The sequence below is a fragment of the Gobius niger genome, assembly GCF_951799975.1.
Source record: "Gobius niger genome assembly, chromosome: 19".
NCBI classification, from domain to species: domain Eukaryota; kingdom Metazoa; phylum Chordata; class Actinopteri; order Gobiiformes; family Gobiidae; genus Gobius; species Gobius niger.
In genome coordinates, this window is record NC_136870.1 from 5,634,450 (window position 1) to 5,655,788 (window position 21,339).

The following is a 21,339-nucleotide window of genomic DNA, read 5'->3' on the forward strand; positions in this document are numbered from 1 at the left end:
GAAATGAATGTCTGGTTTCTATTTTTAAGTCGTTTTAGATCAATATTGCCTCTTGGAATGTTTAAGTCTTAAATAATGTTGGATGAGTGTAACAGATGATTCCAAATGCCAGAAAAATAGCATGTGTCTCCTTTTAATATGTGTTTTCACTTGAAAAGAAGTCTAGTCCACACAATATTATTCATCTGAGTCAAGTGTCTGTTATTTATCCATTTTCTTTAAAGTCTTCACTTAAAGTAGCATGCATAACAGCAAATTTGCCATTATTAAACTCTTAACCGAGTGCATTTTCTCCAGTTCAGCTTTAGGCCATGGTCAAGTTTATTTAAGTGCTGTTATCTGACCTCAATGTTCTGCTCGGAGTACTTATAATACGAAAAAAGACAATTGCAATACATTGTTTTCTCATATTTATGTCTCTACAGCTAAAGTTTCAAATTGGTATATCCAAATGTATTTATTTGTTCCCTTTTCACCTGCAGTATCTCGCCTTAATAATTCATAGGTCTATTTGTTGACATTCAGTCCTCTTGACCTAGCGAGGGACAAGGCAGGAAAGTTGACAATCTCTTTTTTGCTGGACCCGACTTTGGAAACACCCGAGTGTTTTTGGAAACACCCCAAGTGTCTGTTATTTATCCATTTTCTTTAAAGTCTTCACTTAAAGCAGCACGTATAACAGCAAATTTGCCATTATTAACCTCTTAACCGAGTGCATTTTCTCCAGTTCAGCTTTAGGTCATGGTCAAGTTTATTCAAGTGCTGTTATCTGACCTCAATGTTCTGCTCGGAGTATGAACAGACAGAAGCTCAGACAGGTACGGAGGAGCCGTCCCATTCAAACATTTAAACACCAACAACAACAGGGAGCCAATGCAAAGAGGCCAACACGGGGGTCATGTGTTCAGACTTTTTGGTTCCAGTGCAACTGCAGGCGATGGATTCAGCTTTGGTCAAGGCCACAATACAAAGAGTTACAATAATTACTTGCTTATCCAACTTAAAAGATCCATCTAGGACCACACCGAGGTTCCTGGCTGACTGGTGCCTGTAGCTTTTTATTGGGCCAAGAACAGAAGGATTTCCAAAAATGACAATTTCCGTTTTAGATTCATGAAGTTTTAAAACATTTCGGGCCATCCAGTCCTTTACATCATGAATACAATTTAACAGGGCATGGGTGCTGTCAGAGCTTTACCCAGGTTACACACTACAGGCCAGAGTGACGCCTCATTTCAAAGCTAAGACCTACAACTTGTTGCTTTTATGTCTTTTATGACTTTTTTCATCACTTTTGTCACTTCCCAGTCGCTTTTTGTGGCTTTTCAGCTGCGTGTTTGTCACATTTTTATGTTTTTGTCACTCTTGTTGCATTTTCATCCCAGTTTTCGTCTCATTTTTGTCGCTTTTTTGACGCTTTTTCCAAGAAGCTCAAAGATTTGGTCAAAGCCAAACTGGAGAAAAAGTGCTCGGTTCAGGTGGCGGTTAAGACGTTAAACTGATTTATTGAGCATTTCACCCCCAAAACTGGAACTGGTTAAAGTTTTACTTTAAAACTGAATAAGATAAACAAAGATAGGTGTTTCTCATGTACTTTTCTTTCCTCATGTAATCTACAGCAAAAGTTTCAAATTGATATTTCCATCTATTCCCCCAACTCACCTGCAGTGTCTCGCTTATTACATCTATTTACTTAATGATTAAAACAGCATTTTCATTTAATTTCTTTTGGTCCTCTCACTATTTTGTAACCACATTTACTCCACCGCTCTCTTCCTCCACGAAATCTATTGCCCCGCTGCTTAAGGAGTCAAGTCGCTCATCTGTTTAGCTTTCCGCAGCTTCGTCGGCTTAATTAAGGAGTTTAAACTTCAGAGCCCCGGCTTAGATAATTATAAGGTCGCTAACGAGGTGCTTTTCGCCGCATGATTCGGCGCGGGTCGATACGGGCGTATACGCTGTCGGGGGTGAAGCTGTCGCAAAGCAGTTTAGCGTGGGGGAAGAAGGCGCTGACACCATTATCGATTGCTCCCACACTCGCAAGTCATTAGCTCAGGTGACTCACACGGGTCTCGAGAGTCCCGGGCTGAGCGGACACCCCTGACGAGAGCCCCGACCGGAGAACAATAGAGCCAAAGCTGAGGTGAAATGAACAGTGTCATTGAAACTACACGGGGTAAACTGACTTTGTAGTGCCGTTAGAATTTAAAGACTCAAGAAGAAGAAAGCACACTACACATACTTTCCCTGGTCCATGGCACCTCTGCGTAATGTTGCATTTGCACTCTCTATCCGCCACTGTGAGGTGTCTCATGTAATGAAAGTTTAAGATGTAATTATGTTGACACACAGTAACCTTCAAAAGAAGAGAGTTCTTATTTGTTTATTTGTTAAACTATTAAAAAAAAACAAAAAAAACTTGCCCCATCGCAACAATATGGCAGCGCTCACTCATCTGAGCGCCGCTTGTTCGAGATGACCCTTTAACCCAAATATGGTCATTTCCTTTGTGGCAGACAGCAGCGGCTATAGATGGGAGAAACACAGGCCCATTTTCATCCCTCTTGTAACAACTTCTCTACTTTTGTAGAGACTCCAAACTTTCCAGTCTCGGACTGAACAATATTTGAAAGTTTTTTTTCGAGGGATGTTTTTAAAACTTAATTTATTGAGCTTTGAACCACAAAAAACAAGGCAAAATTTGAATTTTAACAGATTTTTCCAGCTTATTAAAAACGATCCAAACAAAGTGATCCAAAATCCCGTCTGAACCAAATCTTTGTAACTAACCATAAATTTAAACCATTTAAACCTTGACCATTCTTATGCATAAAATGCCTTGTAATATGAAAAAAGACAATTGCAATACGTTGTTTTCTCATATTTATGTCTCTACAGCTAAAGTTTCAAATTGGTATATCCAAATAAAATATTTATTTGCTCCCTTATCACCTGCAGTATCTCGCCCTTAATAATTCATAGGTCTATTTGTTGACATTCAGTCCTCTTGACCTAGCGAGGGACAAGGCAGGAAAGTTGACGATCTCTTTCTTGCTGGACCCGACTTTGGAACGAGGCTGTGAGAGGCTGGAGGAGTTGAAGAGAGCGCTGTGGACGAAGGCTAATGCTAAGCTTCCTTGATATTTCAACATACTCAATGTTTTGGAAGACTAAACAGGCCGCAAACAAGTTTTTTTTTGTTCGTTGAGCTCCGGAGTCGTGAGTACTGAGTGTGTGTGTGGGTTAAAGTTTTTCTTTTTCTAATCTTTTTGTGTGTCCAATTATCTTCAGGGCCATTTTCATATTTTTGCCTCTCTGGGTCTCTTTATTATTAACTAGGTGATGTGCTAGTTTTACGTTGGTTGGAAATATCCACTTATTTAGGTGAACCTCCGTTGTATCCACCTATAACTAAACCGAACCTTCCATTCTCAGGTACATCCTGAACACAGTGGTTGTATGGATGCTACAGTAATAATGGACTTTTTCTTCTGCAGTTCCATTTAGAGGTGGCCTGACTGCCTTGTGGTCATGTCTGGGTCAAACCCTCCTCTCCTGCCTATTGTGGATATCAGAGCCTATCTGTGCACTCCAGCCTGTGCCATATCTGAGCGCCATCATCAGATAACCCTTTTCCATTTGACTGGCTGTCCAACCTGCACCTCTCACTTCCTCTCATGTTGGATTTCTCCACACGCCCAAAGCCATTTTCACCTTTCGCTCTTCGGAGAGCTGTGGCGCTGCTGTGAATGTAAACTTGTAAGACAGACTCGCCATCTTTATCTGTGCTTTGTGCATCATTATCTTTCTGTGAAACTCCAAGAGAAACTCCTTTTATTTGCTTCACCAAATAAAAAGTAATTGAGCTAACTCAATTGTGTAGATTTGTCAGTTTTTCATTGCCGATTTTTCCAGATGTCCTGTTTATAATCCTGTGTATGAAGCCTCTTAGCGGTAAAATGTGTCGGCGTTGAACGGTGAGTCGACAGATTCCAAAACAAAAAACAAAAGTCTCAATTCCGAACTTATAAGCAAAAGTCTGCAACATGAAATATTAATATATATTATCATATTATATAATATTAAAAAAGATCCAAATATGAAGCTCTGGCTGACTTCCAATGCAAACCCCATGTCAGTATTAGCAATGCAGGTCTTCAGTCATAGTGCAAGTGGTTGATAAATTGATGCAGATAAGTGATTTAAATACGGGGATTATTGCATGTATTTCTGCAAAGGGGTTATTGCACATGTTACTTTACAGTCTTGTTGTACAGTCTGACAGCAGTGGGGATGAAGGCCTTGCAGGAGCGCTCCTTCTTTCACTGAGGGTGTCTCAGTCTTCCACTGAAAGAGCTGCTCAGCTCCTCTACAGTCCCGTGCAGTGGGTGGGAGGTGTTGTCCATGATGGAGGTGAGCTTGGCTAACACCCTCCTGTCCCTCACCTCCTCCACAGAGTCCAGGGGCAGCCCAGGACAGAGCTGGCCCTCCTGACCAGCTTGTTCAGTCTGTTCTTGTCCCGCTCTGTGCTGCCCGGGGCCCAGCACACGGCAGCGTAGTGGAGAGCAGAGACCACCACAGAGTCATAAAAAGTCCTGAGCAGAGGCCTGCTCACTCCGAAGGACCTTGAAACTGTCGACCACCTCAATGTCCTCCCCCTGGATGTTCAGCGGTGTGTGCGGTAGTGTCTTCCTCCTGAAGTCGATCACCATCTCCTTCGTCTTACTGGTGTTCAAGCACAGGTGTTTGCGCTCACACCAGTCCACAAAGTCTATGATAACCGACCGAAGCTCAGGTTGAAGATGTGGCTGAGGATCTTGGAGAGCTGGTCTGCACAGGACCTCAGCAGCCTGGGACTGTCGCCTCAGCTCTCTCCTCACCTGGTCTGGTGTGATGGATTGGGGTGGGCTGCCGGGGGTGGGGCAGGTGCTGGTCTGTATGGTGGGGGCTGGAGATGTGGGTGCAGGGGGGGTGGAGGCAAGTGAAGGTAGTCAGTGGAGGGGGGCAGTGTCCGCTGGGCTGGAGTCGTGTGAAGAGGAGGAGGTAGGAAGGGGGACAGAATTAAACCGGTGTGTTCGTTGAATTCATCCACCCCACGCTGGTCTCCATCAGCTGTCCCTCTGGCACTCGGCCCAATCCGGAGATGTCATTTAGTCCTCTCCACATGTCCCGCGCGTTACCCTGTCTCAGCTTACGCTCCAGCTTCTCCCCAGAGTCCTTCTTTTCCTTCCTGATCCTTCACTGGAGCTCTCTTCTACTCCTCTCTGCCCCCTGAGTTGAAAGCCCTTTAAGCTCAGAGGTCACCCAGGGGTGGTTGTTGGAGAAACACCGTACCTGGTACAGTGCTGTCCACACAGAAGTTGATGCAGTCTGTGATGCAGTGGGTCAGGCCATCGATGTCATTTCCATGAGAGCTGCAGATCATGTTCCAGTCCGTGGTCTGGAAGCAGTCCCTCAGTCTCTCATTGGCCTCGTCACTCCACACTTTAACAGACCTCTTCTGTGCAGGCCCCTTTTGCACCTTGGGTGTGTATTCCGGGTGCAGATGGACGAGATTATGGTCCATCACACTAGCATAGAGTAGGTCTTTGATTGATTTATTGATTGTTTATTCCGAGTTAAATGAACACTACATATTATACACATGTCTAGTTTTTACAGTAACATGTGCAGCTTTTACACACGCTTCCATATATACATAATACTGTACATAAACTCGAAAAGGAGTGGGAGGAAGTAAACTTATAAGCTCCCACCCCTGTAAGTATCATTATTTCATCCATGTGGTTGGAGCCAGTAGCAGAGCAATGTACAGAAACCCGATGGCAACAAACAGCACAACGATCCCAGCCAATCCCAGGACCAGCCATCTTACACCGCCAAGTGCCGAAAACAGTAGGAATCCAAACAAAAGTGCGACAAAGGTTCCCATGTGCACAAATGCCCAATGTCTTCCCTACTTTAAAAGAAAATTTCAAAACACATCGAGAAATAATAGAAGCAAGCAAAAGTAGGAAGAGTGAGGACTGAGCCGACGTAACCAATATAGAATGTATTGAAATTTTACAGTAGCGTGCCCGACACTGTAAAATGACAGTACATAGTGAATGGTGGTGCAAAAAAGTCATGTTTTTTTCTAGTTTTGGAACATTGTTAATTCTTGGTAAAACTGGGTATCTAAAGTTTTTTTTCATTTCCAGGGAAAGAAAAATCAGTACCAGTAGCACCTAGCAATTTAGCGTTTTTTTTTCTTCCAAGGCCATCCCGAAAGCTTATGATGGTACTTAAGCCTTAGCTATTATGTGGTTCATTATTGTACCCATTAGATTGAACGCGAGTGAGTGCAGACAGCTCAAAGCAAAACGATGAGGAGCCTTTTGGACAAAAGCACACATTGAAATGTTCTTTCTGCGGTAAAACCTTTAGTATAATTACTGACTCGCACAGATTCCTGGAAATGTCTTTTGCTCACTGAAAAACAACGGTGAAATAATCTCAAACGTCATATGAAATTCCCTGTATACACTGGCCAGGCCAACCTCGTAAATAAGACTCTGTTCTTAATGTTTTGCCTGATAAAATAAAGGAAATAAACAAATGACACTGCATTTGGTGGGGGCTGTGCATGTTAATGAACACACATGAGACACATGTATGTAAACACGCCAGACTGAAGCCATGAGGTCATTTATAGCCATCGTCCTGCACGCACACTCACAAATCTTATTCCTGTACATGTTTCAGTGTGTGGGAAACCTGAAGGTATGAGGGGAACCTACGCAGAAACAAGAAGAATATACAATAATATACAAGAAATAACCGGTTATCCATTTAGCCCCATTCATAGTGATGATCCCGAGTGCTCTGTGAAATTAACATGTCAGCTCAATCTCTTCCTACGAGGCCTGTTCTTTAAAAGGGCAAAAAGGCCCTGCAGAGCCTCCACAGAGCATTTACCCCACCCCTCGACGCCACTGGACGACACATGGGGAGCAGTGGGCAGCGGCACTGCTTCGCCCGGGGACCCATCTCCATGATGTGTGGGCCAGGCTGGTGGGGTCAGAAACACCTGGCTAGTGGATTCACATGTTTATTGTGGTAGGGGAAACCAGAGTACCCGGAGGAAACCAATGCAGACGCCGGGAAAACTTGCAAACTCCACAAAGAAAGGTCCCATCCAGGTGGGAATCGAACCGGGGAACTTCTAGCTGTGAAGCACGAGCATCGCCCAATGGGTCCCACCCTAACCCTGGAACAAAATCGTGCTTCGGGACAAGAGCATAATAACCATGGTCACCGTTCTTGCACACATTTATCAGTTCTTTATGAGAATTTAAAGGGGGGTATTGTGCAAAATCGACTTTTTCAAGCTTTACATCATGTTATTATGTCATGCCCTCATTAAAAACATGCCTGAAGTGTTGTCTTGGCACATTCACATATTTTTGAGTCCTGAGTCCTCCTAAGAACCTCCTGGAGACGCCTCCGAGCTTTCGTCACCAGCCGAGTAACCGACCACTGCTCCTCAGCAGAACCCCCTCCCCAACTGATGCCACAGACAGCGTGTGGAGGGGGCGTGTCGGAAAGGCTCAGAGGTTCTTAAAGCGACCGAGGCCTATTTCAAGACATTCACTACAGCCATTTTGAGAGAGACATTTTATACAAGGCAGTTATTCTAATTTACTGCATTTACAGACCAACAGAAGGTTTGGTCATCATTGTAGTGTGCTATAGACTGGTGCTATGTGATTGAAAAAAGCATAATACCCCCTCTTTAAGCTGGATTTAACCAATCTTGGCATATTAGTGGATAAAAAACAAAGGAGTGTTACGAAAAGTGCCAAAGAGAGTGGCACTTTCCGCATGTTGCAAGTTGCATAAGGACAAACTAAAAGGTAAACACACTCGCCACCATTTTATTAAAGCAACTATTCAGCATGTTTCTCTGAGTTATATTAGAGACTGGAGCATGTGGCCACATAGCCATTTGTAGTTTTAAGTATCCACTGTCTCGGTTTGTTTCTACTATATGCACAAGAGCGACACGTGACCTCTGACTGGACTTTTCATTTGCAGCGTGTCCTAGGTCTTCCCCGGGGCCTCCTCCCAATGGGACGCGCCCAGAACACCATCCAAAACAGATGCCCCAGCCACCTCAGCTGGCTCCTCTCAACGTGAAGGAGCAGCAGCTCTACTCTGAGTCCCTCCTGCATGACTGAGCTCCTCACTCTATCACATTATATATGTTTTTTATTCAACACTAGCCATTAGCTTTAGATAAAACTCCTATCTCAATGAACATAGATGTTTTGTCCTGTTAAGTATTCGCATCCAACATTTTGGGCCCTGGCACAACAACAGCGCTGGTCCAGACGAGGCTGGAACTGTGCGTGCAACACACCTGTCCACGCCAGCGGCTCGAGGGCATTGCTTAGAAAAAAAAGAGATTGACTGAGGCATGGTGTGCCGCAAGAGTGATAAATGCACTGCTTCCCATTGGCAGCCTCATCTCTTCCTTCTGCTCTCACTGGACAAACTACAAACTTGATTTATCCCACTGTGAGTTCAACACTGTCCGTGTCTCCAGAGAAAGAGATGGTCCTGCTCTGGCATCAAAAAAGTGACGTGTTCTCCATTTGGCTAAACGAGATCAAAAACAACAGCACGTACCTTGGGCTGTCTCCATAATTATATCAACCAAGCGTTCAACAAATGGCAGATGAACAATACATTTCTGGGCTCAGTTCTAAGTTGTGTTTCATTGTATGAAGTACTTTTCAAACAAAGCGTTACCGTCATTTTTAAGCTTTGTTTCTGTGGCATTAAAAGGTCTTCAATAATATCGTGAAAAGGCCCAGTTATTAACACTTTGCCAGCGACTGTCCATCCGTGGAATTTATTTATGTGATATTAAAACCTCATAGGAATAGAACGGGAACAGAAGGAGAGTCCAGGAAGAGGTCGATTCTCCTCATATAGTCCATTATGTGAAGGGTTGTCAAAAACAATCGATTCCTCGATACTAAAAGTAGTATCGAAGCTAGATATTCATTTGAGCAGGTATCAATAATATCTGTCCTTTCTTCCAGTGTCACGCCTCCTCCTCCTGCTCGCTCCCAGAGCGCAACTCAAAGCTTACACTAAAGCTAAAAAGTACCCTGAATAAAATTCTAAAGATAAATGCCTCTGTTGTCGAAGTGTAGGATCTGATTACTGCTGTACCAGGTCGAAAGGAGCAGCATTTTTATTGAAACTTTAGAATTAGCGAGTGTTGTTAACGTTAGCTTAGTGGCCCATTTATTCCTATGGCGTAGCTTAGCCTAGTGACCTCCATTGGTTCACATGTATCAGTTAGCATTGGCTGTTAAGATCTTTTTTTTTTCTCTCAACATAATGAAATTACATCAAAGCGAGCTGCATAGTTACATGCTTCCTATGTGTTCTTGACTCTTATATTTGGAGAAATGTTAAAGGCCAGTTTTAACTGTATATATTATATATTATTATATATATGTACTGTATACAGTACATATATATTTGTGGTATCGAAAATATTGAGTTTTATTTTCATCGAAGTCGAGTTTGAAATTTCAGGATTGTGACTAATTGTGTGTGTGTTATATTGTAAAAAAACAAAAACAATACTTCTAGTAAAAGCTCTAAAACACTTCAGCTGTCTTCTAAGTCCATTAGCGTTTTCACACACATGATCTCCATAAAAACCTGTCCTCTCGCGGCTGCTTGCTGCTGTGGGTTTGATCGGCCTCTTGTGAACTCTGCTACTTTTACTTCTACTTCTCCTGCCAACTCGTTACTGAATCGTGATGAGTGACCGTCCATCCAGGTAAACGTATTCGAGCTCGGGTCAAATATGTCCCTGACGCAGCTGATGTTTGCGCATGTTTTATGCATAGCCTCGGCAGTCGTGCCTCCGTGCTTGGACGGACAAGAGCCTTCGTCACTGCGCCAGCAGACGCTGTCACAACTCCTCGGTTAAATGTGGCGGCCTGTGACAGGCTGTCGTGGCCGCTTTTCTTTTGGAAGATTTAAATTCAAAACCACGCGACGAAAACCATCTTTTTTAGCTTGTTGTCAAAATATTTATTTTCCTGTCAATTTTGCCAGTCTTCTTGAGCTTCAAATGTGCAAAAAGGTACTGTGGGAAAAACAGGTATCACTGATGTTGGAAGTGTGGCGTAGTGGTAGAGCTGCAGCACATGTGTAGGAGAATCATCTTCAGTCTCTGCCTCCTCCTCTTTACCGTCCAATGCTTACAAAATATGTGAAATTTGTAAAATGAACCTAAGGACTGGCTTCACAGTACAAGTAAGTCTAAAAATTCAAAGCAGTATTCCAAACTTTTACAGTTGTGCTCAAAAGTTTACATACCCTGGTGATCTTGGCCTGATAATATGCACACAGGTTTACACAAACAGGTTTGAATGGCTACTAAAGGTCAGCATCCTCACCTGTGACCTGTGTTAGTAATTACTGTGTGTGTATAAAAGGTGACTTTTTGGGCTCCTGACAGACTCTTGCATCTTTCATCCAGCGCTGCACTGGTGTTTCTGGTTTCTGAGTCATGAGGAAAGCAAAAGAATTGTCTGAGGATGTGCAAGAAAAGGTAGTTGAACTGTATAAAATGCTGTATAAAGGAACAGTCACCACCGTCACATTTAGGAGCAGAACAGTGCATTCATTCAAAGCACCAAAATATAATATAATATAATACCATAATATAAAAAAATATTAGAAATTGGCCTTTAAAACTCCTCTTCATGAGTTATGTACAGATAGGAAACATGTAACTGTACAGTTGACATTGGCATACATGTAAACCAATGGACGCCGCTAAGCTAATGTTAGCCAAATCGCAAATTCTACAGTTTTAATAAAAACGCCTGCTCCTTTCGACCTGGTCCAGCACCAGTAATCAGAGCCTACACTTCGACAATGGATGCATTTAGTTTTGTGTGCAGCTGGAGACTCCTCTGTATCGAAAGTATCGATACCTGCTCAATTTAATATCTAGCTTCGATACAGAGGGGGATCATTCTGGTCTCGCCAGGCTAGCTGACTGCTGTCCCTTTCATCTAATGATCTGTGTTTTGTTCTGTTGTATGAATCTCTGCGCAAACTTATTAATATAAAAAAAATATATTAATCTCTTAATATGGACAGATATTGTTGTCATTTCCTTAAAGAGACTTAAATAGTAATAAGGTCAAATGACTTAAAGGGACTATACAGAGTTTAAAATTGTTAAAATGAAGTATGTTCCAGCCATGTTCTAATGTGTAGAATGAGCTCAGACCCGTTCACCACAACTGCCTCTAAAATCCTGCACTGTCACTAAAAACAGTGTTACTTTGGGTCAGAAGTGCCGTCATGCACGAGCTTAACATAGAAGCTGCAGTTACACGTATGACCTGAGATGGCAGTAGTGAGTATAAAAATGACCAGCTTGCATCTAGTCCCTTTAAAGAAGTGACTCAAGTGCATGTATCTTGGTCTTTCTAAATCTTTATAAATAAAGAGCAATTTGCGTCACAGGACTTGTCTTGGCCTCGTCATATCACATGATTCCATACAAACCTGCATAAGAATGAATTATAAAACATGCCCTGATGAAAAAAACCTGAAAATAGGCAAAGTAATCCGGGGTACACAGACTGAATAAAAGTCCTTTATTGTAAGCGGGATGCCAACATGTTTTGACCGGTAACATTCTTTGTCTGGGGTTACAAACCTGCAGAGGACTTTGAAAATAACAGGCCCAAAGTCTTAGCCATCCGTCAGAGGTAAGATACATTTTTTAACACCTAATCTGTTAGTCATTCCTCCGTGTTGTCCTCCGCGGTGAAAGGCATACTATTCATAAGGTCTCAAGATGAAGCCTTTCAACATGCGCCCTTCAGACATTGTATCACAGCCTCCAAGGACGCAGCGCTTTCAGTGAAGAATGCGAACTGTGATCAAGCTAACCCGTTACCAAAAATGAAAGCATTGTTCATTTTAGGAATAGTCCTTCTCTGCAGGGCTTATTTTTTAGATGATTATAAATTTGGACAATAATACAAGGGGGGGGGGGGGGGGGGGAATGGCCCTGTCAACTGCTTGGAAATGTGAAGAGACACCAGGTTGACAGTGATGGACAGCTCAAATTCTTGCAAGCTTCCAAAGGGAATGTGTGTGAAAAAACAGCCTCACAGTGGGAGGACCAAAGAAAGATCATTCAAAATGTAACTCTCTATTAAAGTGGACATGTCATGCATAATTCAGACTCAAAATATTCTTTGCATTGACGTTTTTATGCAACACAATGCAAAGTAAGGTCTAAGGGTAAAACAGTTCAGCAGTAGAAGAAACAACCACCCAAGAGAACTGTTTTTGTTTTGTTTTTCTCCTCAGAACCGCTGAAAATGAGTCACTCAATTGAAGGCCTGCACTAGGGACGCACCGACCCAGTACTGGTGTCGGATTTCAGAGCCAATTGCTGGGTTGCAGGTTCTATAATGTGATATTATTTTATGTCTTAGGGGCCAGGTCTGCGAACTAGCTTTTAGCTATACGGCCTATGAACATGGCATTGGTTATTGTAACAATGCTTCTTGTTCTGTATCTATCAAAAAAACATATTTAAAAAAAAAAAAATGATGTCATCGGGCCCAGCGGGGGGCAGGAGCCAGTTTTTCCTATTAACAGCATTACACTTTCACAAGTCATAGCTCAAAAGAAAATATATGAATTACAAAAATGATCATTAATACCATTCGCTGGCATACAATAGTATGGCCCTGTAGAACGCTGTGATGTCACCTGCAACCCAGCAATACTGGAAAATTAACTATATCGGGTACCAATGAAGCAATGCCTGCTACCGTTTTATAAACACAGCTTTCACCGACTAAATCTAAGTGAAGAACCTGGAGAATTCAGGCAAATGTATTTTTGATCGCAACGCACAATGCCGCAAGCAACAGCATGCTAATGCTAGCAGCAGCATGTTAGTGCTAGCGGCAACTAATCAAAGCTGGGACAGAAATTATGAGTATCACCTAATGAAATAAAATAGCCACTGCTGGAGTTTGTATTTAAGTTTATGAAATGCTGTTAAAGAATAACTGACAACTTTTGCCTGTTATTACTTATTGTACATAAGATACCTTTTTTTTTTACTATTTAACTGTTTGCACATTTCCTGTCTATTTTGTACACCCTGAGTGATCTTATTGAATGCCGAATGTAACAAGTGAATTTCTCCATTGTGATATCAATAAAGGATTATCTTATCTTAACTGATGTTATGTGTGTAATGGACAAATTGTAATCATCTGATCACTTTATATGAGTTAACCTAAGTGAGTTAATGTCATATCATATATATCATATCATATCCCCAAGGATATTCAGTAGAAAAATCCAGTGATCCTTGTGTAATGTTTTTTCTATTAGTTTATTGATATATAATTATAATAATAATACATCAATTCTATTATTATTGTTACATATAACATGTTGTTGCAAGAAAAGGTAAGACTTTATCCATCTGCCTGAAAAGCGGACCATTCACACACTTTTAAGAAAGTCTCTTGGCATATCGGCAGATTCTCAAACCTCCAGTATCGGTATGAGAAGCGAAAGAGCTGGATTGCACTCGGGTGATCAAAATGATTCCTCGATACTGAAAGTAGTAGTCCTCCACTCTCACAGCTGCACATTGTGCATTTTCAAAACTATTTGCCTGTAGGGGGAGCCCCGGTCAAGTCTTCACCAACTCTCGTGCCTGTATTTCATTGTTGGAGCTGGTGTGCCTGATTTTTTGGTGTAGAATACATTTATTTTTGCCGCCTCAGAGTCTGTTGTAAATACATCAAAATACAGACCTTGTTGTATTGTCTTCACCTAAAGTTTTATTGAGCAATGGATTATGGAAGTCTAGTCTAAATGAGTGGAAATTATCTTGGGGGTGGCTGCCCCTGCTTCACTTTATCACTTTATCATTCAGGGCTGTATATGTGTGTGAAATGTGCATATAATTCCATTCTTTGAACAATTTGAACACACAGGAGGGACTGTGAGAAACAAGTTTGGGTTTGATCAGGAAAAATCAGGCACCAGCTTTACAGACACATTATTTAAAATGTAACTTATCAACACTGAGGCATCCAAAAGGCTGTTTATAAAGGTTCATTATGTAACTTTATATAGAAAAAAACGTTGACATTTGTGTGTATTTCACCTGGTAGTGACCCAGCGGCTGTTTGAGTGGTCCGCATGGCGCCTTTACTTTCTATCACAGTGGTCTCATTGTTTGGAAGGTGTTCTCTGCTGACCCTCTCACCGGAAAACCAAAATAAAACAATTGATCCTGAAGTGTTTTAGAGACCACTGTGATGGAAAGCAAAGTAAATAAAAAATTGCATTGTGCACCTTTAAGCCTCGTAAGCATGATATGCCCACTTTAAACAATGCATGTGGTCTGTCCACTGTGATTGTCATGGCCATATCAAATGAATAAATAAACAGAAAATTCAAACTGGTGTCCAAAGTGTGGGACTCATTCTGCTTTCTGATTGGATCATAGCCACAAGAATAATACAAAATATATATACAACACTTCAGGCCGAGTAAAAGGCGTGTAATATAAATGGTCTCATCTCACAGCACTTTGACATCACCTCTATTCTTTATTTTCACCTAACCTTCAAATCCTGTGCTTACTGTGAAGTCTAATCTAAGTGCTGTTTACTCATAGGGATTACCTTAACAACCGCGGAGCCCTTATCCCCCTCCTTCCGAGCGTTTATCGCACCCATCTTGAAGTGTTCTTAATAGGCTTACCGTGACAGAGCCGGGTTTACCGGGGGTTAGCGGCATTATGTGTTGTGTTTGCTAAGAGGCTGGAGTACCTGCCCGGGGCTCCACTGTGCGGTTGCCGTCCTTATCCATGAAAATGAACCTGCCGCCGGTGAAGTCCGTGCCATAGTCGGTCAGATACAGCAGCGACGTGTAGTCGAACGAGCCGTACGTCACCTGGGGGAGAATGTAGAGACAAAGTAATTACTTACGTGCCAGGAATTAATGTCATTGATGATCATTTCAGCGCTCAAATTGCCACCAGGACAAATTCTCTTTTTCTGGCAGCTATTTTTGTTTTCTTAAATTTGAACTGCTCCACGCCCCCTTTGCCAGCAAATGCTCAGGAATTAGGACTGAATTCCTGAAATACAAGCGCTTTATTTGTCATAGTTCTGGTGTTGGTTAGTCCTGAGCCGCTGAGCCACTGTGGGCCAACCTGACCCGCATGTTTTTGGAGGTCGGGGGAACCAGAGCACACGGAAGAAACCTGACTGGTAGCGTTCAATCTCCTCTGAAACAGTGCAGCGCCTCCTGGGTTTGTCCCCGTTTCAGAGCGTGGTGACCAGCTCCTCCTTCCACTTCCTCCTGAGCAGCTCCCTCCACTCCCGCCTCCTCTCACTCCTTCTCTCCTTCTCGCCTCTTGTGACGCCTCCACTGTGGTGCAGGTGTGGAGGGCTCTTAGTGCCTATTCAATGTTTCAGATGAAGAAATGTGTGGATTTATAGCTAGCATTAGCTGTTTGCATACTTAAAAAAAGTGGTTTCCTTCAAGGCCAACAAGGACTCTCCGCAGCCCAAAAAAAAATCAGCTGAACCCCACAAAAACACAGCAAGGATGCACAAAAACATCCCGCAGAACAATGTGGAATACAGAAACTGCAAATGCAAAAGGCTGAAAAACTCAGTCGAAGCAGCGGAAAAGAGGAACGTTGAGCTGGAGCTTGAGGAACTCTCCCACAAAGCAGAGAAGAAAGAGCTGAAGCCTGTTTGTCACTTTGTCACTAATTTAAATCAATGTTTATCATATTGGCTCATGCTGTATGTCCATATACCATTTCTGTAGTACATTCATAGCCTTGGTTCCATAATAAAAAAAAAATAACTGATGCTAACATCACGTGCCTAGGGCTAACGTTTACAGAGGCTAATTGGGGCTGGGACAATACGCTTTTCTCACTATCCGATGCGTATAAAGATACTTAAAGGAATAAGCCACCCTTTCTCCATACTGAGATATGTTCTTACCTTAGCTTAGACGAGTTGATGTGTACCTGTCTGGTCTTTGTGTGTGCGCTCAGTCATGCAAATGTTGTTAGCATTAGCCGCTCCTAGCATAGGTATAACTCGGGTAAAGTTAGAAGCTACCAAGCTGGTCCAGGTCTTCCCTCTTTAAACACAGTTATGTGAAGCATTACACGACCCAAGTCTAGTTACACAAAACTAAACATGTGGATTTTCTACGTGGATAATGGGGGAACTATATTGTAAGGCGTAATATAATACTTTAGGAGCACTTCGACGTCCACGCAAACTGTTCTGATCAAACCCTTTTTACCCCGTAGTGACAGATGTTTTACCATTTTGTGTTTTTAAGGAAAGCATTTTAAATTTAGCGTTGTTGTAAAGTAGTATACAAATAAACTTCGATTGATTGAATGATTACAAATATTGAACAGGTCAAAATGGACAATGCATTTAATACTTTGTCTATTTTGACCTTTAATACTTTTGACTGTACTGCCAGGTGAGGACAAAATTATATTTGCTGCTCCTCGTATGTATCAATATTTTTCCATTACATTGGAGAATATGTTACTATGGAGACCACAAAGACAGTGAAGTAAAAAACATCATATTTCAAATAGGGAGCTGGCTGGAGAGCACGCTTCCCCAAGTCCCTCAGTAATACAACTCCAACTGATCGTGTTTCAAAAGAATGAAAGATTCAGAGCCGATATGGAACACAGGGCGAAACACTCATTTAACGACGGACTCGGCTGCCTTCAAAGCCTGTTGCTCCATCTGCAATTTTTACAACCCCGGCCGCCGCTCGTCAATATTTAAAAAAACTCTGACACTGACACGAAGAAAAACTACTGCCGACGAGACACTGACACGAAGAAAAACTACTGCCGACGAGCACACGCCTGTCTAAACCAAACTGTTAATGCATTTCCACTATTTGGTTTTCTTTCCTAACAAAGGCGATGAGATGGACTGGCTGCTCCCGACTCGCACCAGCACAGAAGAGTTCGAAAACGAAACTCAGTGATAGATTAGCCACTGCCTGTTTATCACTGAACAACTGCTGAGGCAAGACGTGACCAGAAACATTTCAAGGCACAGGTTAGAATAAAAGGTAAATTAATGTTGTAGCTGGTTCAAAAACAGAAGAGAAAAGTGGAACTTAGGGATGCAGCGAATCAATTTAAAAAAAAACTATTTAAACTGTTTAAAATGTGAATTGGTGTAAAAAATAAAATGGATGTTAAAGCCGCCCTCAGATACTCTATTTTGCCGGCCTTGCATGGTTACATTACGCCGCCTCCAAACAGATAGAATACAGTTACTTTCCAAACATCAAGGGAAATGTTAGCTCCATGTTGCACATCATTAAGAAAGAACTTTTAATGTTTTCCTTTTAAAATAAAATAAAGAATTAAAACGCTTTATGCCACAGTTCATACAAACACTGCACATGTGTCGCATGATGCTGTATCTGCTGCTCCATTGGCCAAGAGAGTTAGCCTGGCACAAAGCCAGACTGACTTAATTTATGTATTTATAAATACATATAAAAGACCGTCTGGAATTGTGGTAATAGAACGCAATTTCCAAACCGAGACTGGAGGCGGGGTTAACCATCGCAGTTTGAACGAGAGCGAACAAATCAAGCACAAAGCGACCTTCGCTTTGTGTTCACGTCCTCCGCCATGATTGTTCGACGTGCAGTGGAGTAAATGTTCTAGTGAAAGCCCTCAGAGCAGCTTCTGCTGTGGCTTTTAGGACAGGTCCAGCTCATTTTAAACAGAACAAAGGGCACTGGTAAAAGATCGTTGAGTCGCGGCCGCCATCTTCACTGTTTTGATTTTGATTACGGCCCGGAGGAGCACTGGTTGACGCACCATTAACTCCCGCCTCCTGTGCTATGATTGGCTCGTCTTAGTTTTGCCGGAGTCAGCAAGATTCAAATCGCACAGTTCCAGACTGTCTCCCCATGTATCTCTGAACATGGAGGATCAGTCTGGCTCGTGCTAGAGTTAAAGAGTTCCTCATTAATGGTACGTGTGTTCCAACAATCAGTCTTCATTTTTGTAATTTGTACACCATATTTATACATAAATATAATGACAATCAATGTGAAACTACTATAAAAAGTATTCAAAGTATTCAGAATACAGTACTCTGATTAGACAAAGTAACGTGATACGTTAACGTGATAAGTAGTCTCCCCAACACTGCGAACTGGTATCGTTTAACGGTAACCAGCCCTTATTGAGAACAAAATTGTGATTATAGAAAAGGTTTTCGGCGAGCAGTATAATGTTATTAATTTGGTTTGTTTATTTTCCAACTCATGCCAATTTAATCTTAAACTTGAAAGTAAAATAAATAATTGCCAAAATAATGACTACTTCAGTTATTTTGTCGTCCATGGCTCTCCCGTTCTTCAATATTATAAAAGATAATTACTTTTGCTTAATATTTTACTGCAAACAAACTTCCCCAACTGCAGCATGTGGGACAAACACATGGAGAATAATATCCATTCCTCTGCCGTCCGGAGATAACCCATAATATCATGTGCGCTGTGCTATGACACTATAGCAGCAGTATGATCGATGTCTGCTATGTCACTTACAATTTGCATTTAAATTACAACCCCAAGGCCAATTAGCGGCCAAACATCGGAGAGCTGCTGATTGAATTCTCCACGTGTCGGGGACAGAGGCGCTGACCAATTTGAATCGAGTCGAATCTCATTTATTGGAATTTAAGTTTTTTTTAACTTGAGGTCTAAACGGACACGATTTCCTATTTTCTCGCGGCCTGAGTGAGTTATTTAAGTGATGCGTGAGTGATTTGATAGTGTTAAAGACGTGTTTGAGTAATAAACTATAAATCCAACCAGCACAACCAGGTGTGCAGTCATTTTAAAGGTCACTTATGGAGCCAATGGTTTAAATGATTCCAGGATGTATATTGGTACTTAATTCGATCGGACTGAGCTGCAGCTATGTTTAATTTTTCATGCAATTGAGCTGCATATAAACTTTTCAAACTGCTGTTAAACATCATGCGACTCATTTATTACATACGTCGGATGGTTTGGACCACCCATAGACTCTATATATAAATGGACAGCTTCTCCTCATTCCTCTCCGTTTACCATAATGACCACGCTCGTGGGGGATTTACAGACTCCCCCTAAAAAGGACATAAGGGCGGGATTTTCACTGTAGACTCGGCCCTTGCGTGACGTGTAGCCAATGGGCGCTGGCTGCTCTGCTTTATGCCCACAACACTAGAGGCCGCCATTGCTCCGCCATTGCTGTAGTACCTCCATATCGCCACTAGGCCCCCATTGAAAAGCATTGGAGTTTAGACACCTTAAAAACAACTTTAACGCCTGATTTCTATTTTTTCAACACTAGACTAGGCTAGATATTCCTCTTGTGATAACGCTGGGTTAGTCACAATTTATGAAACCAGGCTGGTTTTCGTAAGAAGAATTTTAGAAATCTCGTACTTAATGAGGGCCGGACTGTTAGCATTGGAGCAGCGCGAGCTACACGTCACGCAAGGGCGGAGTCTACAGTGAAGATCCCGCCCTTATGCCCTTTTTAGGAATATGCTTCGTCAGAGCTGGGGAGGGGGAGTCTGTAAATCCTCCATGAATTCCCCCTCGACCGTGGTCATTATGGTCAACGGGGAGGAGTGAGCAGAAGCTGTCCATTATTTTTTACAGTCTGTGCGTGTAGCTCGCGCAGCTCCAATGCTAACAGTCCGACCCTCATCAAGTACGAGATTTCTAAAATTCTTCTTACGAAAACCAGCCTGGTTTCTTAAATTGTGACTAACCCAGCGTTATCACAGGAGGAATATCTAGCTCTAGATAGTCCCAAGAAAATTGGGACCAGGCTTTAAAGTTGTTTTTAACATGTCTAAAGTGCAATGCTTTTCAATGGGGGACCAGCGGCGATATGGAGGTACTGCAGCAATGGCAGAGCAATGGCGGCCTCTAGTGTTGGGGGCATAAAGCAGAGCAGCCAGCGGCCATTGGGACCACCCTGACCCGCTTCACGAGGAAATGATTATTTTATGTACAGCAGACAAACATGATTCCCCAAACATGACGCTTTTGCTAACACGATGCTAGCTGACGTTTAGCCTTCGGGCAGCGACAGCATGTGCAGAAACTTTGAGCCACAGTGCTCTTTGATTGGGCTGTTCCATGCGGCGCTCGTTTATGTAACCGTGATGTCAGTGTGGGGACATAGCAGTAATCATGCATCAATGTTTTGTTGAACTTAAGCAATCTACGAACCCCCCCCCCACGTTACACCAATCTTTAAACCTGTTTATTTGAAATGGTCTGTGACACAAGGAGCAAAAAAAAGCACCGTATCTTTACAAACTGTACAATCTGCGGCTCCAACACTGTATCCAAGCACAACACAAAATCTGGCAGTGACTATTTTAGAACTTGGAGCTCAGCTTATTTTGGGCTTTTGTGCAGTGTTACTCAGTAAGTTCATCTAAAGATCCTCCGGCTGCTCTGTGCTGGGGAAATGCTAAAGGGCTTTTGTGCAGGGGAAGGATTGGTCCTGTGAGACCTAATCAGCCCGATCCTGATGAGAATTATAAGAACGGAAAGATTTGAAAATATAATCATGTGGGAAATGTCAAGTAAGTCTAAAGGCCAAGAGAGCTTTAACAATGCAGAGAAGTGAACGAGTGCTATGTAAAATAAGGGATTACACACCACTGAAGACACGTTATCTGCAAAAGGAGGTATTTTCACATCGATGTTGAGGCTTTAGCTACTGCTGCAACCGAACCGCAAAAGGCTGACTTATTTTATTTCCTGGTTTGTGCCTCCGTCCTTTGAGTGACATGTTTGGCAGTCAGAGTTACTGAGTCTATCGTCCAATCAAAAGTGTCTGTACTATGTGTGTCTAATAAATATTAACCGAAAATATTTATTTACGGAATATTTCTAGCTTTGACGGAAACTTTTGACGGATTGAAAATCAAGCCGAAATCAAAATAAAGATGCAGCTCTGCTCGGTCTCTGGGCTCGGTCTCTGGGCTCTCGCTAAAGCAGCTATAACTGGACCGCCACGTGGTTTCACTTTGCATTCCGTATGGCAACTAAACGTAGGGCTGTGCAATTAATCGAAATTCGCTTACGATTTCGATTATTACACTAGACGATCATAAAAATAGCATAATCGAGAACAATTGATTATTGAGG

At 42.2% G+C, this 21,339-nt stretch overlaps 1 protein-coding gene across 1 annotated transcript in view; it reads right to left on the reverse strand.

Annotated features, from left to right (window-relative positions):
• Positions 1–21,339, reverse strand: part of ogfod3 (2-oxoglutarate and iron dependent oxygenase domain containing 3) — a gene marked incomplete at its 3' end in the record, with an annotated part of 56,786 nt that overhangs the window by 8,794 nt on the left and 26,653 nt on the right. Inside the window, exon 8 of the mRNA XM_079577999.1 lies at positions 14,913–15,036. Coding sequence (XP_079434125.1) covers positions 14,913–15,036 — 124 coding nt within the window. The remainder of the gene's footprint in view (positions 1–14,912; positions 15,037–21,339) is intronic.